This window comes from Cydia pomonella, chromosome 7 (assembly GCF_033807575.1).
Source record: "Cydia pomonella isolate Wapato2018A chromosome 7, ilCydPomo1, whole genome shotgun sequence".
NCBI classification, from domain to species: domain Eukaryota; kingdom Metazoa; phylum Arthropoda; class Insecta; order Lepidoptera; family Tortricidae; genus Cydia; species Cydia pomonella.
Window position 1 is genome coordinate 14,598,011 of NC_084709.1, and position 27,055 is coordinate 14,625,065.

Below are 27,055 nucleotides of genomic sequence, written 5' to 3' on the forward strand. Positions count from 1 at the left end.
TTCCTTTCGGCTTAAAGATTTTAACTTAAGATAAGTCCTACTAAAACGTATGTTATAATTTAAAGAAAACTCGGTAAGTATTACACTATGAGATTACGTAATCTTGTATTGTTCAATACCGCTGTTAAGTTGATACGGTTTAGTTATAAAGATACCCTAGTGAGGTAATACCTATTGACAAGCGATGGACTACTTTACCTATAGTAAAGCATGTGTTGTTTGAATGTGCTATGAGGATAGTATGTACGGAAGGACTTGTAAACGTTAGTCTATTGTTATTCCAAATGCTGATCTATGCTAATCAGTTAAGGATTGTGCTCTGTTTTAAATGATTCATAAGGAAATATAAACAGTAAGCGAAAGTTTCAAGGAAAAAAAAAACGTAACCATAATAAGACGTTATTTCCTAATACCTGATAGTAAAAAAAAAAATTTTTTTAACAATTAATTTAATTTATTTAATTTGGATACCTTAAAGATACAAGTACACAAGTTTTAAGTAATATAGTGAGCACTTTAACTTATTCAAAACAATAATAAGTGTAATTACTTGATTGGGATATAGTAACTACGTTTCACGTATGACGTGCTGCAAGGAAACAGGGTAACGACATTGTCATACTTCCCGATATCCCTCATCAGTGATACGATTCTAAAAGTATAAAGATTGAACAATTAAAATTGAATGCTGTTTTTTAGTTATGACTGTGTGTGATTGTGTTTTAATAGAAACCTTATACCTAATGTCAGCATACGTTTTTTTTTATACTACGTCGGTGGCAACACTATGAGTAGGGTCTAGTGACACTATGAGTACGTGTGCTAACTCATGGCACGAAAACAAAGTATTTTATCGACAAAAAAATATATCGATGTTACTGTCATCATCTAGTCTGTCTGCCTCTATCATCACATCAACATAAAACAATATTATTAATTTGCTATTCGTTTAAAAAAAATATGGTACATGTATTATTATTTTTATTTTAAAATGGATTTCATAGTATGATTATGTTGATTGGAATTACATCGGTATACTTTCACACATCTTTAAATATGTATATTATTATACCGACTCAACATCTTATTTATCGATATCAAATCCCTAGAACGTGCCCCGAGTTATCACACGTATGCAGTATCGTGGCTTTTATACAGTTTATAAGCTGAAGTTATCTCCCCATGATTTGTCAGAGTTATATTATTAATGTTATTGGAAATCTGATCAACCCTGACATACGATAATACTCACAGTTTGCAATAATTGATTTTTAATTTCTCTCTAATCCCACAAAAACATCAGCAGAAATTTTAAAACCCCTCCTTTCCTAATTCCATTCATTAAACCTAGATTTTATAGTTACTTATACAGTGTGTCCTTAGCCATTGGACAATCACTGAAATCCCACGTAGGGTTACTTGTTAGGAATGCTCTAATTTTAATATTTTTTTAATTATAACATATATACAAAAAATAATGTTCAAACAAAAGTTATTTCCAATAATTGACAACAAAAATAATTATACTGTATTAATCATTGGTAGTGTTTTTGTCAATTTGTTCAAAATGTTCGGATCTATGAGGATATAAACCTCAAGAGCTACTTACACATACAGGCTGCTCCTAAGTAAAATTCGTAATTTGTTAATTTCCTCATAACCGCTACACCGGTTGTTATGATACTCTGTATACTGGTTCTAAATATCCTAATACATATGTACATTTCGGCTTTGTCCAATGGCTAGGGACACACTGTATTATTTCTATACTTAGTTGAACGTAATGATAAGTTACACTTTGGCAAATATTGATAGTAAGTAATCACAATCAGGCTATAAAACTAGTACATTCATCCCATTTTAGTGCTAGTAATGCTAAACTGGCAATAATTACACTTAATTATTAGAAATTGTGCAATATTCACCGTAATGACTGACAGCATTATGACTCGAGGATCATAAATAAACCCGTTTTGTGCAGATGTACTAGTAACATCACTACAGTAGAAACGAACGCACAAAGTGGAAATCAACAAGTACAAAACCTACTCGTATTTAAGTGCGCTAGGTACCACAGTGTCGTGGCAGCCCCAAAGTCATTTTAAAATATTCATTCTGAATGGCATAATACGTGTGATTTTGGGATCCCGAATATAATAAAATGTATTAAGATGGTCATACTGAAGGAAAAATGGAGAATAAAATATAGGTACCTCAGAGACCGTTTCGTCTACTAGAGCCGTTAAGGTGTACATTAGATATTTTTTTCGCAATTTTATACTTCCTATAATATGCAGCAAATTGACTAGCTCGCCTGCCTCTGATACTACGCCGATATGGAATACTACGATATGTACCCCTAGTGTAACTAAATTCGATTTTGAAACGTGACGTACGCGTTTGCGTTTAGTCTCATTTTGTATGGGTTTTTGAACAGCGCGCCAAGCGGGACGTTTTGGAAAGTCAAAAATCTCATACAAAATGACACTTAACGCAAACGCGTTCGTCACGTTATGATGTCGATCAAAGTTACACTAGGGGTAATGGAAGACTTATTTTAGATACTTTATGTTATTCGACTTTTAAAATACTCAGGTTTTCATTTTTCTTATACTATGATATGATGTGGCTAACATACATGTTGCCCGTCGGATGGTAAACGGCCACCGCAGTCTAGCTATGCTTGTTTGCCACCGACGTAGTATATAAAAAAAAGCTAGAAAACACTCCAACCCAATTTAAATATATATATGCTGTCAGATTTCGATGTTTTCTCCGACACCTTTAATTACACATACAAATGCATGAGGGTCAAATCAGTAGCTCTTTATGTCTGTTATGTGATGATGTATGTTCTTTCCTGGTTTATGTTTCTTTTTGTACAATAAAGTGTTTTACTATCATTACTACTATTATTGGCCTTCTTTTTAGCCAGTAATACGTGATATCATCAACGTGCATTTGAGCAGAAATTTAACCGTTAAGAATGTTTGTAACGTCACAGGACTGTTTGTCCATTTGTGAAGAAACGTAACTGATACACGATATAACACATATATCTACCACTACCTATCTCACACTAGTGAGGTAAAGCAGACCAAATCGCACTCACTGCTTATGTAACTCGTCTCGCGTATTAGTGACATATTGTAATGTAATTTTTCAACACTAAAATTGGAAAATGTTAAGTTGCTTTTGCAACGTCGTATTTTACTTAAACTTATTAATTGAAAAGAAGACTTTATGGCAAACAGCACAAAGCACGAATTTAAAAGAACGAAACGAGACGTAAGTGGGTACAATAAGTAGTGGATATGTGAAACCATTCCGATTCCGTAACTACTTTAGACAATGACTTCAACGCGCGCTTGTATTGGCTTTGATACAACATAATACCAAATCTTCTAATGTTGACAACCTCGTATAAATAACTCATTTTATTGTTCAGTACCCCTAGTGTAAATAAATTCGATTTCGAAACGTGACGTACGCGTTTGCGTTTAGTCTCATTTTGTATTGGATTTAGAAAGAGCGCGCCAAGCGGGACGTTTTGGAAACTCAAAATCCTATACAAAATGTGACTTAACGCAAACGCGTTCGTCACGTTATGATGTCGATCAAATTTACACTAGGGGTACAGTATGAGAACGTAACTTACGTTTAGATTTCTATTATTAAATCGAATAAGTACCAGATATTACAGGCTACATATATATATATATATATATATATACCTATATAGTATATTTTGAAGAAAGTCAGATTTCAATAATCGAAACTTTTAAAACATTTTTCTTTGTTATAAGTACATTATTTAATATAACAAAAAAATACAGTAAAAAATTGTCTTTTGTATTGTTATTGTTACTTAAATAGATGTATTAGTTGACTTTTAGTTTTTTTTCAGGATCTGAATCGTGGAACCGGAAATTTAATTATCTGATCGCCGCCGCCGTCGGTTGTAGTTTCAATTACGTTATATGCTACTCTTTATTTGTTTGGATGTAAACTATGCTGTGATAAATTTAATCTAAAATTCCGATCATCACACACTTTTAGTAGCGTCAAGCGAGGTAACCTAGTTTTGAATTCCTTACAGCTTTTAATATTGTTCGTGTTTATTTAAGTACAAACAATAACATCATCGATACCATCAGTCTATGATTTTTGATTTATAAATAAATAAAAAAATAAAATAAAATGATTTAGGTCTATACTTCGTTTTTTTAGCATTAGAAAGAAGGTAAGCGTTATTGACGTGAGTTTTTATGGAAAAACATATTTGAGAAATAAGTTGCAGTTAATATGTAACAATTATATATTTACATTCTTTTAGTTTCATACGAATAAGTAATAGTTACTATTAATAGCGATTTTCAAATAAAACACACATCAATATTGATTAACCCTTTCTCTAATGCTAAAAAAACGAAGTATAATACTCACCATTGATACATTACATTGAAATTGACAAAGTGCTGTTTTATAGCTGTATTTTATTGCAGAAATTGACAGTAATTATGGGATCGAAGCATATATGCAAAACCGAAATTATAAAATTTCCTCATAACGTGGACGCTTACAGCCTGAGTTAATTTTTACACGTAAACTGATGCAAGTGCTGTAATCATCAAACATTATTCAATGAACTACTGCTTACCGAGCAATCGTACTCAATCGCAAACTAATATCTCTATCGCATATACACATGACTAGTTAAAATAAGATAGAAAATCGAGTCGAGAGTCTTGTTTTGTATGTAATTAGATCGAGCTTTACGCCTTGCTACACTTAGCAGTGCAATGTTGCATGTCAAATTGCAGACTCCTTCTGATAACTGCGTACATTGGATAAACAATTTATGTATATGGGTGAGGAATGACATAAGCAATGGTAACAGTAGTTTTAGTCTTCTTTTAGAAAAAAGAAAATACGCGTGTACTAAGTTTTCACGAAACTGATCATGGATAGACATTAACATGGTAAGTTAAATACTTATGAACACAAAGTAAATATCAATACCTACTACATGTTATATTTAATCTTCGGGTAAACTTATTTAGGTTGTGTTAATTGATAAAAATTGGCTTATGGCTGTCTAACGATAAGACTTTTTAATTGTAAACACGTTGGCTGCCATGTGGCCATCTGCCATCATCAGTGGGATTACGTTATCTACTCTATTTGGTCATGAGCATCACCAATGTGATCACGTAATCTTCTCTGTGTGGCCATGTGAGCATCGCCGGTGGGATAAAAAGCTCATTATCTCTTTATTAATCCTCAGTAATAGTCCGATGCTGTGAGCATCACCGGTGGGATCACTAAATTTGTATGGGAGCAACACGTTAGGTGAAGCATGGTGGGCAGCCAACGTGTATACTTTAATATGCATTGTTTATTAAGCAAGACAGATGCGTTTATTGTTTACTTCTACTTTAAGTCTTGAACTATAAATTACTACAGTAAGCGTGATGCTGTATGGAAGTAAGGCTGTGCTTAGTTCAGTTTGCCTTATTATAAATATTTCCTCAATATTTTCATTGCGCGTATCCAATAGATTCTTGTAATTATCGAAGAAAAAAATTCAAATAAGTAGTTACCTACCAGACATAGCAATATGGCATAGGTGGTATAGGTGACTACTGGTAAAAACCTAACCAGCAACTTCTTATTACCCGTCTTCTACAAACAGACAATTTTTTTACGGTACCGTCAATCTCATTTCTAAAAACTAGTCCAAGTATAACAATCGGGCGGGTTGTTACGCCTCCGTTACCTGATCTCGTGTTTTCCCGGCGCCCACCACCGCGCCACATATAAAGTCCCCGCGTGGTTTCACTCGTCACATTCGTAAACTTGCTACCGAAAAGCGTACTCCTTGTTTCGGTTTTTAGTGTGGTGCTTTAGTGGTTCGAAGAGAAAATGACCTTCAAGGTGATTATGGTTATTTTTTAAGACAAGGGAGAAATTAACAAATTTTTTGGAACACCATGTCCTTAAGTATTCACGTCATAAGTATTTACATATTTAAAGTGACAAATTAATAATTGTGAAGTAAAGATATTTTTTATATCAACATAAACTATTAGTGGCTGAATGGATAATTAAACTACCAACAGTGTAGAAGAATGTTGTATGAATTCTCGATAACTTTCATGTTCGGAAGTGCTTATGTAAAAAAAAATCTAATAGCTGAAGGCAAGCCAATATCTGATTAAATGATAACCTAAGTTTCCTTCCCGGTTATTAAATCGACGGTAATTAAATGAGTCGTTACTTTAATACAGTATAATTATAACTTATAAGCTAGATGCACATTGATAAACTGTAGAATACTCAACAGTATGCTCAAACTGAGAATGGTACAGCTTTTTAATTCTACAATTAATAATGTTCTATTTATAGCAAAACTAACGGCCCGATTCATTCATTCATTTATTCTTTTAAAATTATGGCTTCAGTCCAGTGGAACTATTTCGCTAGAATCAAGGCATTAGGAGCGTTAAATAAGACTAAAATTGTATGGTGACAGTGTGCGGTGATTTTATCAGCTCTTGTAAAGCGATAGCTGGACTTTACAAGTAGCACGTGGACTACCGGCCGTTGACTCCTAAATGGGGGTTAAAAGCGTTTCAAGAATAATTCTCCATTCACTGCACACTGCCATATTAGTTTAATCTATAATAAGCTACCGATATTACACTTTAAAATAATATTAATGAGCAAAAAATAAACGACGAACGACGAATAAACGAGGTTAATTATCGAACTTTAGCCCTTTTCCAGGCCGCACCAATCTACAAGGTTTTCCCAAAAAATCCAAATATATTCCAATTAATCCAGCTTTGATGACTCATTTGAAGACAAGTAACATTTCCTGAAAGTGTAATCTAATTTGAACCTTAAATCGTAATGCTAAAGTTGAAATTCTAATGGCGCGCATGTGGTCGATAAATCGTACCATGCCTGGAAAAGGGTTAAGATATGTCAGATTTAGGTTTAGTCTAGATACGATTTGGATCGGATATGTCAGTGTCAAAAGTGACGTTTAAGTTTTATCTGGACCAATATTGGACGTATCTTAAAGTTCGAATCGGGCCGCATGTTTATAGTTTTGTCTCTTATATGGATAAAAATGTATATACGAAGTGTGGGAGTGTCACCCTAACAGTCAAATGAATATGAGAATATGAAAATTGGAATTTTCTTTGTTTATTTCATTTTCCCACCCAATAAACTTTTGTTGATGACTCGCGCTGATTCAGGCACGTTTACCTCATTACTTGATACATATTTGCCTAAGTGAAAACAAAAGTGAACTTAAGTCATGAGTGTCATGACAAGAAAACATTCCACGTACCTGCGGTGACAATAACCGGCATCTTCTGAAAGCTGTGGGAGTGCAACGAAAAAACTTACCTTTGTTTCATCGATGATGTATTGATAATACAATTTACCCATTGTTTACTTCAAAGATGATTTTATGAAGTCTGCTTGTGAATGAAACATCGAGTTGTGGTTTCAATATCGTTAAGTTGTAAGTTATGGTATTTGAATAGATGATATACTTATTAGCATCAATAGTAATAGTTAAATGATCATTTTTTTAATGATATAATATTATACAGGATGCTTTTGTTGTCACTTATGAGGGCTAAATATGTAGGTCATACTGAACAACTTTTATTCCATAGTAACTCGTGATAAGAAAAAAATCAGATGTTCCATAGAAAACATTGGCTCTGATCCACCGCAATGTGACGGAAGATTTTTTATCGCGATTTCGAGGTTGGCCCCATACATGGCCTACAAATCCAAATCCACCCCTCAGGGTTTGGTCAGCACCAGCAGTAAAAATATACATACATTACAGTTTTCTATAGTTAACATTTAGCCACAATATGTGTGGTTAACACATGTCACCTAGGATATACAAGATATTTAAAAATAGAATATCAGTGATAGAATATCAGTTTCATTACACATAATACACATATTGTTTGTATTTCTAGACATTGTATAGTTGTATAGTTATAATCATTTTTCTTTGACGATCGTAATATTAATTCATATAGATTAGTGTAGTATAAGTTATTTTGTCATTTCATATTCTGAAATAAATAAATCTAAACCGTAGCTATCTAAAAAGGTTAATATTATACTTGTAACTTACTTATATTACATAGTGTAGCTCTTAATTGCTCTAATCAGTATCTATACATAATTATAACCTCTGAATATTTCTATTATTCTATGATGAATGGATATTTAGTAGGGTGCCCATCTTTGACCGAGTCGTAAACCCATAACCATTACAAAATTAAGAAAAAGTAGGGCGCCATAATTTAATTTATTCAAAAGTAGGACCACTTTAATAAATCTGTTACGGAAGTTAGTTTGATACTATTAATTCATAAGTGTTTTAATCTTATCATGACACGTTTAACATTGTTTTGAATTACTTAGCTCTCAAATAATGTATAATATTAGTGCAAATGTATAGATTTTCCTTTCCAAATATATTCATAATACTCGTACTAAATATCGTTTGACCATTTGGAACCATATATTGCGTTTTTTAAGTTTGTTAATTGTAAGAGTACCTACATTCCGGAACGTATATTAAGTTAATTTTAAAACCGAGTACTTTACTTTATATCCGACTTTATAATTTACCACTAAACTTGCACTAAATCTGATTTCTGGTCATAAAAATACATACATATTATTAACATGGTATAAAAGGCACCGTAGCGAAACGTCGCAATCCGTCGCGAACTTCCCTTGCCCAGCTCTGTGGCAAAATATGCCGCTCTCGCATCGGTCTATTCAGCCACCAAAAAAGATGTGTTTCGGACATTGCACCATAGATCGTCTGAAATAGACGCTGAGGCCATTAGTAGTAGAGGCATAATCAAAGAAGCTTCTAACCGCAATTTTTTCTTGATTTATCTCATATCATTTGTTTTAATTTTCAGGTAACAATAATAGCCCTGGCGCTGGTGGCGTGCGCGCACTGTCGGATGTTCACATACATTCGGCCCTCTGAATCTAAGTCCGTGGCGACCGTGCAGCGCGCGCAGCCTCGCCTGGGCTTCGAGCACCACGTCTCCGAGGATGAACACGTCGACTATTATGTAAGGTCTTTTTACATTTAAAATAACTTACAATTGTGTGACTGGAAAAATGTGTCTTTTGATAGTGTATGGAAACCGTAGCCTATGGATTTTTCCAAAGGTGTCATTTGCTCGTTGTTGTCCCTGGATTCATAGGCAAATACATAGGTACTAGTACTACTGTATTTCAACACAGATGCCTCCTTGGAAGTTCTGGAAACGATAAGCATGAACACAGCATTACATATCTAATTTTGTTGCAATTGAAATAACCTTCCGTTGTGCTTCACCTCCCTAACTAATGCGGATGTCACCCGGGCACGGGCATTCGGACAGCGCATCGGTGTGATAACCGCCTTACACATTACCATAAAAATAAAATCTACAAAATATACGTCTGCTGTATTAATTTATTGATGTAATAAATACGAATGTTAAAAGTAAGAGTCAATGAACCAAAGGCGGATCTAACATAAAGTCTTCCTTTATCATCTACCAACATTTAATATCTCGTAATTTAGTCTAGAGAAGATTTTTTAAAAGTGTTAATCGTAAAGTCAGTCATACTCATAAATGCCCCACTGCTTAGTTACATTACACTTCAATTACCACTTTCATTGCAATGGCTTTCCATTACCATTTCAATATTCTCTGTTTCACTTTTAACTATCTCTTAACATGTAGTTATTATTCAAGTACATAATAAACATGTAAGGTATTAGCCGAGATGTATGAAACGGACAGTCATACTATTTAGTTGGAATAAATGTTAAATCGTAATACTGCAATTCTATCACCAGGATTGATATACTTAAACAAAACATTACATCTTCAATACCACCTATTTGGGAATACTTGAAAGTTAACTATTATAATTGGTTTATACAGAATGTCTTTTTAGTAAACTGCAATAGTTGTAGCGTATAGGTATATTTTAGATTAGATTTATTCCAAATCCCATGATGTAAGTGACTAAAACACCCTGTACATATATGATTGATTTATCGACTACTTACATTTAAAATCGAATTATAATAAACTAATAATATGCCAGTAAAATAATATCCATACACAGATACAAAATATATTGAGTTAAACATAATTATGTAGGGTTAAATGATGTACAAAAATAATATTTCGTAAAAAGTTTTCAGTTTGGTTCCCAGGATATAATTATTCAACCAACATGTAAACATCGTCGAGTACTGCCATATTTATTGCTTAACGGATACCGAAATGACATCAAATTGTCGGAAACAGAAAGCGATGTGCGAATTTGCAGCACGACTGGTATGGAAATGAAACCAATCTAATATTCAAACAGTTATACGAAGTAGCGTTGCATCGCTCGCAAAATATTATGTATACCTACGCAATGATATTAATGCATGTTAGCTCAAAATGTTTACTTATTAATAGCAAAACTTCCGTGAGACACACACATATTAAATATTACATTATAATTAAATAGCGTTGTTCGACTTAAAATACGTGAGTGACCCGTTTTAAAAGGGTATGTATGTACTTATAGGAAAATTTTACATAGATCGACCTAGTCTCACAGTAAGATTAATGAGGCTTATTATAATAAATGTTATTCACTATTAAAGTAATCGATGTTTTTATTCAAAAAGTTGACAGCTGTCACTTGTCACGGTCGAATAAGCTGCGTAAACAAAAAAGTTTTTAAAATGTAACAAATAAATATTTTAGTGTAATTCATGAGCCAGTGTGATCAATGACTACTAACTACGCTCCGTGAGTGTTATTTACTAGACTTGTCTATCGATAAAGGACAATATCGACCGAAATGAAATGTGAACTTGGATTGTTTGTTGTCGGTAAATAAATGTGGAATTCAGTGGATAGTGCCATTGTGGAGTGTGTAGGACCTTTTTACATCCGACTGCTATGTATATAAACAACAAACTGTGAGTAAATTTTTGAAAAAAGAACAAAATTGCTTTGTGTGGGCCGTTTGTTGCTTTGAATATTGACAAGCACACAGCGATCACACGACGGACCTATCAGCTATGACACCTGTAACTCCATCTAGCGACAATCTACAGCACCGAATTACCATAGAACAATAAACTATTTTAAGCGCCATCTAGTACCACAACGATAAACTAGCTACTATCCGTTAAAACGACAGCGCCTACGCACAACGGGTGTTCGCTTATCTACTCTGACAATACATGAACCAAACGCAAGATGGCACCTGCATGCTCTAAATGTCATGAAAGTATACAAAATAATGAATTTCTTGCTTGCAAAAACTGCAAACTAGTTTACGACTTGCTATGTGCACGGAAATCGACAAAGACTTTTAGATATATGTCTACAGAAAGCAAAAAGGCATGGACATGCTTACTATGTCGGACAACACAAAAAACATCTACAATACCTGGCACTAGCAAATCTGATGCGCAAAATGTTACAATACGAAAAAAAGCCTTTCCCAATAACACGAAAAGCACTCCGGTTACAAGCCCCTCATCGGTGAGAAGCAGCCCTTCAGCTACTTCCTTAATAAATACTCCGGCCGTCAGCCCTGTTAACAGCGCCAGAGGAGCATCAGACACAGACGCCTCACTGGCAGCTAAAAACCTTTCGGCTTCTCCTTCATTGAAGCCGGATGACAGCCGTCAGACAAATACTCCAAGTACACCGGTTTCAAGCACCTCGCCGACAAGAAACAACCCTTCAGTTTCTCCCCTAATGTATCTTGACAACAACCCGTCGGAGAAACTCCCAGGTACACTGGTCACATACACCACACCGACAAGAAACAACTCTTCAGGTTCTACCTTAACGGATTCTGACGACAGCACAATAAGTCCACAAGGCTCAAGTACCTTGCCTGGGAGAAACAACTCTTCAGATACTCCAGTGATAAAAACTGACGACAACGCTCAAAACAGCTGCAAATGCATCGCGAGCACCTCACCAGCTGGAAATTGTTCTTCCGTAACACCTCGCCCTCTGAGTTTACTAGTAAAGGCAAAGTCAATTGAATCTCTTATACATCCAGAGTCCATGCACAACTCCTCTATCAAAAGCTCTGAGGATGAGCTGTCAAAAAGCCTGGAAATAACAAATGATCCAAACATCGTAACGGAACAGAAAGAGCAAATCCGAAAACTGAAAGTTAATTTGGCAAGCACTGAGCAAGAACTACATAATTCTATCTTTGAAAAAAATGAGTACATGCGGCAAATAGAGAAGCTAACACGCGAGGTTTGCACACTAAAAAACATATGTAGGAGCCCGTGCAGTTCAAAAAAGGACAAATCGATGTTAGTGTCAAGCTTTACTCAGAGTCCTGTAAAAAATGCTTCCTATATAACACCTAAAAGCCTTGAGAGAATTTTATACTTGGAGTCCCAGGTAAAACAATTAGAAAGTGAGCTTCTTAAGGCACAGCTTGAAACGCGCGCTCTAAATGAAATTATAAGGAAGTTGGAACATGGACTATCTCCTCCAGCTTTGTCAAATAAACAAAAAACAGAGATCTACACGGGTAAAAGTAATAGGCAAGCACAGAGTACAAACAAAAATTACACCAGAGCTAGCAAACAAAACAAACTTTGTATCATATCCAGCTGTAAGAGATATCGGATACTACAAAATATGAAAAATAATCACGTTCTTGAAAAATACCAATGCTGCCATTACATCACGCCAAATGTAGGAATTAACATACTGTTAAAAAGTCTGAATGAAAAACTAATCGGGTACACTCAACGCGATGTCTGCGTAATCTTAATTGGCGAAGTAGATTTCTACAAAACTCATGACTACAACGTCATCATTAAAAATATCCGAGATATATTGCAACCAATCATGAACACAAATATTATAATAGCTGCGCCTACTAACATCCATGGATCACTGCTATACAACCGAAGGGTAGAACTTTTTAACAACCTGCTATGTCATGACATTATGACCTACAAATACGCTACCTTTCTAGACACATGGCTAAATCACGACCAGTTCTTATCTCGATCTGGAAAAGTTAACAATAATGGAGTGCAAAATATTCTCCAAAACATAGCAGATATAATTGTAAATTTACCGTCCAAAAATAGCCCGCAGAAAAGTACCACAAAAAGCTCTGACAATGCAGCTTTTTTTCGAATAAGTCCATCGCACAAACACAACACCCGGCCAACCCTGTCCTGACACGCGCTGCAGTGAGGGCCCCTAGCCAAGCTATCCCCACAATAAGAAATCATAATCACTTAATCAACATATGGCACCAGAACATAAATCGACTTGCGAACAAAACATACAAACTTGAATGCGAGCTCCAGATTAATAAAAATGTTGATGTGCTATGCCTGACCGAACATTGGCTACGAACAAATCAGGTATCATCAGTAAATATAATAAACTACAGCCTACGTGCGTACTACTCAAGACCGACTCGCCATGGAGGAGGAGCCTGTATATATGTGAAGTCAAATATTTTAACCATGGAACGAACTGAAGTAAAGGACCTATCGGTAGAGATGCAATTTGAGTCCTGCGCTGTCGAGTGCATCGGATTAGAGCTAATCATTGTATGCATTTATAGACCTCCAAGTGGAGATATTTCACTTTTTTTTTCAAAACTGGATGAAATACTTAGTTTACAGGCTATTAAAAATTACAATGTTATAATAGTAGGAGACATAAACATAGATTTACTGGATAAATGTAATAATACACAATGCCTAATAAATACATTGTGTCAATATGGGTTTAAAACTGTAAGCAATGCTCCTACCAGAATCACGAACAGTTCAAAAACATGTATTGACCACATCTATACCAATATGCACAAAAATAATGTAAAAGGCGTATCTAGCTTAGATCTGCATCTATCTGACCACTTGTGCATATGTGTTACTGTGCAAGTGCAAAAAAGTAAATTTTCTACTAGACACACCTTGAGGCGAGTGGTTAGTGATAGTAATAAACGTAGTTTTACCTTAGGCCTCAATAACCATGACTGGGATAGTGTGCTAAACAAGAGTAAGTGCCCTCACAAAAAGCTAGAATCAGTACTGCATGTTATTAAGCATTACTTTGACATACATTTTCCTTTAAAAAAACAGCAAATAAAGTCCCATGCACGTGCGTGGGTAAATGAATCCACAAAGAAACTACGTAATGATATTCAAAATATCAAAAGCAAATTGTCGCAAAACCCCAATGATAATGGGCTGCATTCCGAGTTATTGGCATATGAGTCTCAGTATTGGTCAAAGCTAACAGACGCACGACGTTGTCATGTAAATAGCATTATTGAGAACTCGGGTGATAACATGTGTCGCAGCGTCTGGCGCGTAATATCGTCCGAAACCTGTAGTGACAATAAAAATAGGAGCGCGGCGCTTGACGTACTCGTCAACGGGTTGGGCGATGACTGTGGCGATACTCGAGCTGCGGCAGCCGCCGCGCTGCTTAATCATTACTACATTGATACAAATGTAAACAATAGGCAACCGTGTAGTGACGTCGCTTTGGAATACTTGGTCAAACACTTAACAAAATTGCCCCCGAGATTCCAATTCACACATTTCACTTTACAAGAAATAATAAAGGTATGGAAAAGTATAAAACGAAAAGACACAAAAGATATAAATGACATGTCAACCCGCGTACTTGACTACCTCCCTCCAGTCGTTATATCCTTACTATTAATGTTGTTTAACCAATGTATTGAGATAGGTGAATATCCTGACATTCTAAAGCAAGTAAAAGTTCAACCTGTTTATAAACGCAAAGGTGACATGCACGAACTTAAAAATTACCGCCCAATCTCAATAATTCCAGTTATATCAAAAGTATTTGAAAGTTTGTTATGTAAAAAAATTATGCATCACATACGCACAAACGACTTATTGAATTGTCACCAATATGCATACCAACCTGGCCGATCGACATCGGACGCGGCTCGTGATGTGGTCGCGCGGGTGCTGGCCCACCTCGAGGGCGGGCGGCGGGTCGCAGCGGTCTTCTGTGACTTGTCGCGCGCGTTCGAGATGATAGACCACTCCCTCCTCCTTAAGAAACTATTTCTGTATGGCTTTGATGGTAGCTTCCATGACACAATCGCTTCCTTTTTAAAAGACCGTAAACAAAGTACTTACGTCCAGAATGTAAGGTCTCTACTGGAACCAGTAGGCAGCTGCGCGGTACCCCAGGGCTCAAGCATGGGAAACAACCTATTTCTCATGCTAATCAACGATATTACATCCGCGTCGTATGAGCCCGAATATGTTATTTATGCCGACGACACATGCATTATAGTACACGCTGAAAACATTGATGATCTAGTATCAAAACTGAGTCAAACCATGATAGAGATAGATAAGTGGTTCACCGCTAACGGAATGCTCCTCAACTTAGACAAAACAAACATTGTGCACTTTAGGTTACGGTGCACTGACATATTGCAGCTAAATATTAAAATAAATGATATTGAAGTCCCACAAGTAAACCAAACTAAATATCTTGGATACTTAATCGACTCTGGACTTACGTGGTCCCCTCACATTGATCAGTTATGCAATTCGCTTTCGTCAGCGTGTTTTGCTTTGTCCAGGCTCGCGCCCACCCTATCGGTAGATAACCTAAGAAAGGCCTATTTTGGATATTTCCACTCGATTTTAATCCGTGGTGTCGACCTTTGGGGCTTGGCTTCGGGTCGGGACAAGGTATTCAAAATACAAAAGCGGGCGCTGCGGATAATATCTAGGAAACCTCACGACCACCCAGCTAAAGAACTATTTGTACGCAATAAAGTGTTAACGCTACCTTCTGTCTACATATTGGCAGCGTGCCAGTATGTCAGGTCTAACCTCGCTAGGTATAAAACCAATTCTAGCCGTGGTGATAACAACCGCAGACAGCCAATGTTGGTTGCCCCCGTAAAGCGTCTTGCTAAGCTCAGGAATTCACTCAGTGTCATTGGGGCCAAGATCTACAACTTGGTTCCGCCTGCCATAAAGTCAGCGGAAAGTGATCCTGTGTTTACCAAGAAACTTAAAGCGCTGCTGATCGCACAGGCATGCTACAGCGTTGACGAGTTTCTTCGTGGAGTTCATAACTAACGCGTAAAAATAGTGTCATCTTAATGCTTGATTAATTATACATAATTATAAGATTTAGTTGTAAATGTTATAATTTGTAAATATTATTAGTTATTTAATCTTATTATGTAAATATTTAATGTAATCCTGACTTGTAAAACAACGATTTTACCAATAAATAAATCAATCAATCAATCAATCAATTTATTATAGAACTAATTATCAAAATGTGATTAAGGTGGTTCGATTTTCATACAAAAAACAATCGCTATTAATTAATTAATTACACAATATTATTACATAAATAGTTGCGCATCTATCTACTTTCGAATATTCATTTGCGCTAAATTAATAGAAAAACTTTGTTTCATACAGAAATCATGCAATAATCAACGTTATATTTTTATAAATTTTACTCATGTGTGTGTGACAAATGTCGTGTACAAATACATTGCGGCGTTGCCACTCCATGCCTCGGCCGGCCATCGGCGCGACGTTGCGATGTTTGACGCGTTTATAGCTGACTTTGTCGACACTGACACTCAGTGTGACCAGGCGTACGATAATTGTCGTACATGTACGATAATTTGGGCCCCGGTATGACGTAATGTTCCAAAGAGCATTATCGTACACTAAAGTACTATACTTTCAGCCCTTGGATGATGCCACCTTAAAACTCTAGTAATTTGAAGCAAAATATGACACTTACTCTCAGAAATAGGCTAAAATTAGTATCTTTTGGGTGTTCGGCTCCTTGGTGTAAGTTTAAAGTTTAAAATGTCACAATTTCCTGTATACCGTTTGAGTCTATCCCAAAAATACACAAACATAAACAGATTTTTTGCGCAATTTAGACGAAAATTGTCTTTTTTTTATTATTAATTGGAAATTTAAGCTTATTTTGCTAGACATTTTTAGGGGCTGCCTTTTTGATTGGCGTACGATATTTTTTTCAACGGTACAATAATATACGACACTCAAGTACGATAATTCTCTTCCGCTCACCTGGCAACACTGCTGAAACTTGACAGGACTTGGGGGCCTACCGCGAAAACCTAAATTCGCAAATTGCGGGGATCTTTCTTTTACTCTCACTAAGACGTAATTAGAGTGACAGAGAAAAATGCCCGAAATTGACGAATTTCGATTTTCCCGGTAGCCGCTCTGGTGCTTGAGGTACTTGATAGAAAACAACGCTGCCGCATGTTCTGAATTGTGATTTTATGTGTTTTTGGATTGAAAATGATAGCAACGTCTAAATCAAGTTACAAAAATCATCGATATTCTGGTCCGCGAAAAACCAGGAAAAGTGTAACTGTAATTGGAGTCTACAAAAATGACCAATTCATAGAAAATATGACCTAGAAACTAGTTCACTTTTATAAAACTCAATTTTGCCCGAGATTGTACTTAGGCGAATACCTAAGGGAGCTAAGTGTATTGATCTTGAATAATTAGTTGGCTAATACATATATGACTCCAACATGATATGGACATTTACATCATAACTATTATACTTAGTTGGTTACTAAGTTCTGTTACTCGATTTCTTTCTTTCTTCCTAGCGTTGTCCCAGCATATTGCCACGGCTCAATGGAGCTTGGGGTCCGCTTTGACAACTAATCCCAAGATTTGGCGTAGGCACTAGTTTTTACGAAAGCCACTGCCATCTGACCTTCCAACCCAGAGGGTAAAACTAAGCCTTTTTGGGATTAGTCCAGTTTCCTCACGATGTTTTCCTTCACCGAAAAGCGACTGGTAAATATCAAATAATATCTGTTCTGAAGTTCTGTTACTCGATTTGCAACCTCTTTATTTCCGTTAAAACAAATGCTACCGAAAAAATAAAAAATGACATAATGTGGTGGATTTGTGAGCTATAATTATATACCACACATAACGCTTATCTCGTCGTATCTATAATGAATTGGGGCCTAAAAGAGAATCGTATTCCAATTTTTTGAAACGCTTGTATTACTTTCTATATTAACTAAAAGTTGCCTTAAAATTCAGCTTTTATACTAAAAACGGCTTTAAATATGTTAAATTAACAAAATATATTTTGACAGATGCTTTCGCGCCCAAGACGCTCTTTGAAAATTGTTGACGTCACAGTTTATGGTTTGACACATAACTACATACATACGTAGAAGATACGAACTGTCAACTGATATTTGTCATTTGTTGTTAATCGCCTAACTGTCAACAGTGTCAATCCGAGAGTTGTGACGTCATCAGAATCTTCAATGACGTTTCGAGTTTGGTCACGTGATGTGTGCCAAAAGTTATTTTAAATTCAATTTTTATAAAAATATGGTCATTACAGGTCCCCTAAAAGCAGTTTAACATGTTCTTATAATCCAAAAGAATTTATTGGGATACAATTATGCCCTAAGATTTGTAGATGGAAACAACCCTATTGCGTTGCACAAATGTGGGCACCCGCCAAACATGATTTTGGGTGTGTCATACTCAGGGCTAACACAGATTCATTTCTGTGAAAAAAGTGTGAAAACCGGAAACTGGAAACCGTTCTCGAACCAATAGTGAAGCCCTTAAGCCACACCCTATTTCAAAACCAGCCATGGATCTTTGAACAGGACTCAGCTCCTGCACATAAGGCAAAAACAACTCAAGCCTGGTTTCGAAGGAACAAAATTGACTTTATTGCCCACGAAGACTGGCCGTCCTCCAGCCCGGACCTTAAGCCCCTGGATTATGCCATATAGCAGGTTATTGAGGAGAAAGCCTGTGCTAAACCCCACACAAATCTTAACTCCCTCAAGCGGGCCATAGTTAAGACAGTGACGGAATTAGACATGACAATCGTGCGTGCCGCTATTGATGACTGGCCTCGTCGTTTGAGGGCCTGTGTCAAAGCCAGAGGAGGCGATTTTGAATGATATTGTCATATGTAATTCCTGATTTTGTGTACTTCATTTTAGTATATACTTTTTTAAACTTTCGTTGGTATATTTTATGTAGATAAAGATTATTGCAGTAACAGAATTTAATAACCAACTAGGTAGAAAATAAATTGGATATGATGTGATCCGTTGAATGAAATTGACAATAAATAAAATAAATAAATAATTTTCTATCTCTAGGCATTGTGTGAAACTTCTAGTTGTGTCAAAATATCGGGAAATCAATAATATAAACAAACATGGTAAATATCTCATTTCTTTTTGTAATGGTTATAAATACAAGGCCATGCAATTATGTAACTCACTGTAATTTAATTTAATGTATCGTAAAAAAATGTTTTAATTATTCTACTGTAAAATAGTACCTACTTTTTAGGGTTCCGTAGCCAAATGGCAAAAAACGGAACCCTTATAGATTCGTCATGTCCGTCTGTCTGTCCGATTCTGTCACAGCCACTTTTTTCCGAAACTATAAAAGCTATACTGTTCAAACTTGGTAAGTAGATGTATTCTATGAACCGCATTATGATGTTTACACAAAAATAGAAAAAAAACAATAAATTTTGGGGGTTCCCCATACTTAGAACTGAAACTCAAAAAATCTTTTTTCATAAAACCCATACGTGTGGGGTATCTATGGATAGGTCTTTAAAAATGATATTGAGGTTTCTAATATCATTTTTTTCTAAACTGAATAGTTTGCGCGAGAGACACTTCCAAAGTGGTAAAAAGTGTGTCCCCCCCCCCCGTAACTTCTAAAATACCAGAATGAAAAATCTAAAAAAAATATATGATATACATTGCCATGCAAACTTTCACCGAAAATTGGTTCCAACGAGATCTAGTAAGTAGTTTTTTTTAATACGTCATAAAAATTTAAAAAAAAAATTTTTTTCATCAAACTCATACGTGTGGGTTATCTAAGGATAGGTCTTCAAAAATGATATTTAGGTTTCTAATATCATTTTTTTCTAAACTGAATAGTTTGCGCGAGAGACACTTCCAAAGTGAAAAAAAGTGTGTCCCCCCCCCCTGTAACTTCTAAAATAACGGAATGAAAAATCTAAAAAAAATATATGATATACATTACCATGCAAACTTCCAACGAAAATTGGTTTGAACCAGATCTAGTAAGTAGTTTTTTTAATACGTCATAAATGGTACGGAACCCTTCATGGGCGAGTCCGACTCGCACTTGGCCGCTTTTTTAAAGGCTGGGCAGTAAGGGATTGCTTTAATTTTAGAACAAAACAGCGTTTTTTTTAAAAAAAATACCGGAAAATCTGACTTACAAATTTAGACTTTCTTAGGTTCATTCTACTTAGAATCTTCTCCACCTAGCATTAAAAAAAGATATCCTAAAATATCCATACCATTACGTCACATTTTAGTGTGAAAGAAATTACAATGTAAAACTAAAATTTCAATACAAATTTTCGGGTTTTTTTAGCACGAGGATTGATTATGCTAGTGATTCTGAGTTGGAAGAACCCAAAAATATCATGATGTGTGAGAATCAGATTTTTAATATTTTCATGGAAAACGCTCATATTTCTCATAAAATAATTTAATAATAATAGGTACTTGATAATACTGATAACAAAAAATTTTTTAATGAGTCTCGAACCCACATCCTATTGCATGTATTTCCACGTACATACCGCAACGCCATTGAAGCTTACTCACGCTGTGCCAAATTGTCTACTACATGGATCCCAGTAAGACTGTTTCAATGTGTGAGTGATACTTAGAAATAGAGTCAAGAAACATTCTGTCGACATTAAGGGGTAGTTTTTGTACAATGAAGTGTTCAATGTTTGTTGTAATAGTTCAATATTTATTTAAAGAGTGCGCTAAATATAATTTACAGTATAGAAATACCAAGACTACTCCACAAAAAAATTAAAACTCAAAATTTGCAATTGTGGCGCCATCTAGTGAGGTTTAAGCTTTGGGTAACCTAGTCGAACCACCTATTTAGAAACAACCGAAAAACGATAATTTATCAAAGCCACGTGTGTCATTTGTGAAAACAAAATAAATTAAATAGGTAAGTAATAAGGTTAAATAGATGTATTCGCATTTGAGGAAATATGATAAACTAACTAATGAATTAATTATAATAATCAAAATGTCATGACGACTTTTTATGCTAACGGTACGTAAAATTTTCAAACAAGATCTAGTAACATTCATACTCGAAAATAAGGCTTTATCGCTATTATTTAGGAACTATGATTACCTGAAACATGTAATAATAATTGACGTGGATTAACTAAATATAACTTAACGAGGTAAATTGTAAAATATGCTAATAAAAACAGTTAATAATTTTAAAATCGAGACTTTTAATTTAATTTTAAGAGAGAAGTATATCACGTAATTGTCTATAAAAATAGAGAAAATGTTTTTCCGTTTCTGAATATTCTCCACTCTCTATGATTTTTTTATATTTTATTGACACAAAGTTTATAAGTTTTCGTTTTTTCAAAATTTGCAATCCAAAAAATAAATAAAGCAAAACCTAGAATATATTATGCTGAAGCGATCGACATCAAAATCAAAGTGATTTGTTAAGATTTAATTAGTGGAAACCGTTTTCTCCCGAAAAGGAAATTTCATAGAAAAAGTACCGTTATTTCGTTATGATCGCAAAGCGATTCTTCCTTCTTAATGGGGTGATGTTCATAAAATTAATTGTCAAATATGGATCAGTAATCGTAACTGTTATAAATAATTTTAAATATATACATTTCGAAAAAGATAATTTTTTTATAGGCGTTTTTTTGCTGACTTTAGTGTTTACAGGAAATAATTTTTCACTAGAAAAAAAGCTAGAACATTTGCCAATTTCATCGAACAAATTAAGTGGTTTCAGAGACTACGATATTTCTCGTTTAGTCAAATTAAAGTTCAGCCAATAAAAACAGTTGAGAAGAAGAATTATAATAAATGTATATAATAATAATAATAAAGTTTATTGCTTTCACATTGGTGTTCATACAGATGTTCTTAGTGAATAATATAATGTTTCACAATATGACACCCTGTAAGGGTATTGCAATTTTATCTAACACTAACACATGAAACAATTATAACATACCTACAAACTACAGAATACACAAAAAAAAAAGATAGTTTATAGTATATGCCTATTTATGGTATGTGTTATCATCTAAATATTCTTGTAAAGAATAGAAACAATTATTTATTAAATAAGTTTTCAAGCTATTTACAAATTTATCATATTTTGATTCTATCGCTATTTCTTTAGGAAGACTGTTGAAAATTCTTACAGACATGTTATAGGGACTTTTGTTACTCATTTGTAAATTACTGGCAGGAAGGGCAATCTTGTTTCGATATCTTAGGTTCAAGTTACTAGTATGACGGTCTTTAGCTTTTATGTATAGGTCGGGATATTGTAGGCAATAAAGAGTAAATATAAAGCAGTTTTTATATTCTTGAATAAACAGGAATTCTCATACAAACGACAGTTCCTGTGTCGCATTCCGCTAGTTGACAGTCGCACGCGCTTCTTCACAAACTTTTGGCGGTGGTGCCAGTGACAAGTTGTCGCAAGTTATATGCGGTTGATATCTAGCCAAAATTGAACATTGTTTAATTTTAAATAGTGCAAGTAAAAATTATCAGTTTTTTAGAAACAATAATAAAACTACACATAGTCTGACGCATCTCGTCATCTTAGTAAGGGTGCTTAGGTTTAGAAGCTGCACACTACCGTTACCATTAGGCTACCAAGGTCACCTTTTACAAAGCTATATATTGTGTCATTTACGACGACGTGTGCGACGACTCGTATCGTAATATCATATTATTAAGAGGCAACATGAGTGGTCATTTCTCTATACAAACGTACTCGACTTTTTTACGCAGGATTTTTCGCCTAACCTAGCGTTGTCCTTATCGCACTAGTGTTAAGAGCTCCCGTTAGCGAGACGGATATATTCACCTAAAATATTTAAATCTCAGCTCCTGTATCCTCTTAAAGGTTAGATTTGACAAATCTGCGCGTCATTGTGGATGACACGAACTATACTAGTGAAAAGGACGTTGTTTGCCTCTAACAGACTAAAATTTAGTAGTTTTATAGTACGCGACCCATTTAAACATTTACAATTGCCATTTACTTAATCAAGATGTTGATAACATGCAAGAAACTCCAATTAAATATCGCATTCACACGGATGAATGTCTTAACGTTGTATCAGGATTAAGAGTATATTATAATTTTTTTAAAGTAAAGTTTGATATACCTAACAATCAAATTGTCCTGTGTATGTTCCTTAGGCGTTTATAAAATACAATTTTAATGAGACTTTATTATTTACAAATAAAAAATATTAAACTAAAACTAAAGAAATAAAAAACTAAATAGTCGTAGTTATAAAACCCATAAAAATCTAGATATCTATAATTATCATAACTAATACTAATCGTAAACCTGCTCGCTTCTCTCTTGTCACATAACCATTGCGCGACAGTGGAAGCACTTACATAATGATCGTCATTCGTAAAACGTTTCACTGTGAAACTGTGATACAATAACGATCTGTGAGGATCTGCGCTAGTTAGTATGTGCATAGCTGTGACATCGTTTATATAATGATAGTTTAAACTTCTAAAGTATTACGATGGAAGGTAAATGTGCGTATAATGATGGAATGTTAAGTATTTACAGGTAGTTTTATTGGCAAAGAAGAGGGTCTTTTCTTTTCTGTATCGTCTGCCTATGTCTGTTTTTTCCCCAATAAAAAAAAAGTTACCTGGGTGTTTCTGGGCTGTTCATTATGGGGGCATTTGATAATATTGATGATAAAACTATATATTTGTTTCAATTAATTCCTGATCAATATTTGGGCACTGTTCCAAATGCCTTCTTCATATGTAGAGTAAAATTGTTTATTTTATTTACCTGCAATATACCTTAAAATTAACAGATGAAATAAATAAATATTATAGGACACTAATATACAAATTGACTATGTCCAACATATAAGCTCTATAAGGCTTGTGTTGTTGGTGGACAAAGATATATATGTACATAATATATAAATATTTATAAATACTTACACAGAAAACACCCATGACTCAGGAACCAATATGTTGCTCCAAACCGTGCTCATCACACAAATAAATGCTTTACCAGGATTTGAACCCGGGACCATTGGCTTCATAGGTAGAGTCACTACCTACTAGGCCAGACAGTTCGTCAAATATGAAATAAATTTCATTGTAAATTTACATGTAAAATGTATTGTTATTGGAGCAATAAAGAATATTTACTTACCTACTAAACTATAAAACTTAAAACCTAAATCTAAAAATAAATAATACTAAACTTAAAATATAATACTAAAAAATATCCCCCAGCGGCATGGTGCCGTAGATGCTGGCAGCATTTCCTCGCTGTATTGCAAGACTAATTCTTTGAGCGAGGAAGCAGCCAGCTCTGCGGTCGCCGTCGACCTCTGCTAACCTTTTTGAACGTTCCTTATTGAGCTTAAGGGCACTTGGACCCCACGGGCCAATAAATAAGTATATGAAATAAATAAGTATTTATATGAAAGCTACTTTTCATACAATTTTTCTTTTATCTGTTTCAGGCGTATCCAAAATACGTCTTCAAATATGGGGTGAACGACTTCCACACTGGTGATATCAAAACTCATCACGAGAGCCGCGATGGTGACGTAGTCAAAGGTAAGATCGCTGTTTGTGCCGTTCTGCGAAATTTGTACCTTTATTTACAACAAAATGAGAACCAATTTCGCAAAACATCATTTTCTGGCTTTAATCAGAAGTTTCACTTCACGAACTGTACCCCTAGTGTAAATTTATTCGTTATCGAAACGTGACGTACGCGTTTGCGTTAAGTCTTATTTTGTATGGGATTTTGAGTTTCCATAACGTCCCGCTTGGCGCGCTGCTTCTAAATCCCATACGAAATTCGACTTAACGCAAACGCGTACGTCACGTTTCGCTATCGATTAAATTTACACGAGGGGTTCTATTGGTTACTGAAAACAAATGCACGAGTTACTATAAAACATCCAAATCACTGGAATTAAATATTTGATGAGACTCATTCCTCCTCCTGACGATTTGGAGATAATGGGAGATGACTTCTAATTTAAAGTGAAATAGATTTCATGTACTATAAACTTCATAATATATTTCATATAATTATGACATATATGGCAATTTATAATTTACATATAGTAGTGTAACTACGTAAAAGCACAAATCAAAAATATATAAAAAAAAAATTGTTGATGACGTATGTATATTTTACAATTTTACTAATCGGTCTAGTCGTCGTCATCGAGATATCGGGAAAATAAACCATTTTTGTGGGATAAGTTCGGTAGTTTTAGGCAACATTAAACATATATATATTTTTATTCCGACCAATACAAAAAAAAAATACTTAAATCCGTTACGTTTGAGAAGATGATTCCGTGGGTCAATATATTTTTTTCTTTTCGTACGTCTTTCGATTTCATATGCAAATGTGAGAATTTACAAAGATAACAACGCAGCGAGCATTGCTTAATAGGTTATTAATGTTATCATAAAATTATTATACTTAAGTACTAGAAGTAAAATTAATCATGGAAAACGCATTTCGAGCTGTGATATCAAAATAAACATTTATGATTTCCTTCCGATATTCCGGATTAATTTTTAATTTTTTACCCTATTTGAAAAAATAAAAACTATGTTATCTTAAAAATAATATAAAATCCATCGTTTCCAGGGCAATACACAGTCGTGGAGCCAGACGGTTCCCTGCGCACTGTGGACTACACGGCCGACAAACACAACGGGTTCAACGCGGTCGTGCACAAGACCGCGCCCATCTCCCAGCACGAAGCCGCCCTCCTACACCATCACTAGCATTTAGATTAGTTCATAACTTACTTGTGTCAACGCAGGAAGAATAATGTTGCTTGAGAATTTACTATTTCCAATTATGCCATTGGAAAATAAATAAAACTGTAGTGCTCCAGTGTTGGCTGAGTGGATCATGTGGCTCATATTAAAAGTTACGACGGGATACCTATTGTATGTACTTAATATTTACAATTTTAGCATGTTAAAGTTAATGAACGATCATGTTAAATGTAAAATATAAGAGGGACTGCATTCGTTGTAACTGTTTGGTCAGATACGAGTGTCTTGGTTAAGCAATACGCATCCGCCTACTCACACCTGCGTTGATTTAAGTTGACTTTACTAATTTACGAGTAATGAAAAACAAACGAACATTGTTGACAATTGCTAAATTCTTAATGAATTTATTGGATACGATCTCTCATAGTCGTACTGTGTCTCAGAAGGCCTTATTCTCGATTTTGCTAAGTTTGTAAGTGTTACTGTTATTTAAATCTAGGTTATTGTTGATTAGATTTAGGTATTTTTTTACACTTCTCTTTAGGAGAAATATTAATTATTCTTGTTTTTATTTATATTTTATTCTGATAAATTTCACAAGATGTACCTGATGTTTATAACTAACTCTAGACTAACTAGATTTTTAAATATATATGAGCAAGTACAGTTTGCATTAAAAGAAGTATCTGTCATTCTCTGATAGCTTTCTTTTTGTTAAGCTATTTTGAAAAGTAATGGAGGGTGGCAGATACTTTTGGCACGTTGTATCATACGTGACTATTGATTCTGACTGTACCACATAAATGTATCTACTTGATGTCCTGAAGTATGTAAAGTCGAGGTTATTCATTTTCCTTTTCGTTTTATGTACTTAATACTTTTGTATCATATTTACAATTGTCACAAATAAATGTGAGAATAAATTGATACAATACAAGACTACATAGTGCTTATCTATTTTATAAACAATCTCCCTGACTATACTTGTCCTCACTGTCAGACACAA

The 27,055-nt window shown here is 34.8% G+C and overlaps 1 protein-coding gene across 1 annotated transcript; it reads left to right on the forward strand.

The window, feature by feature from the left end:
- Window positions 1-5,723: 5,723 nt before the first annotated feature.
- LOC133519904 (cuticle protein 19-like) lies at window positions 5,724-26,755 on the forward strand. Its single transcript, XM_061854100.1, has 4 exons — window positions 5,724-5,937; window positions 8,982-9,140; window positions 24,759-24,855; window positions 25,913-26,755. Exons 1-4 carry the CDS (start codon window positions 5,926-5,928, stop codon window positions 26,050-26,052), a joined length of 408 nt encoding a protein of 135 aa, XP_061710084.1. The 5' UTR covers window positions 5,724-5,925; the 3' UTR covers window positions 26,053-26,755.
- Window positions 26,756-27,055: the final 300 nt, after the last annotated feature.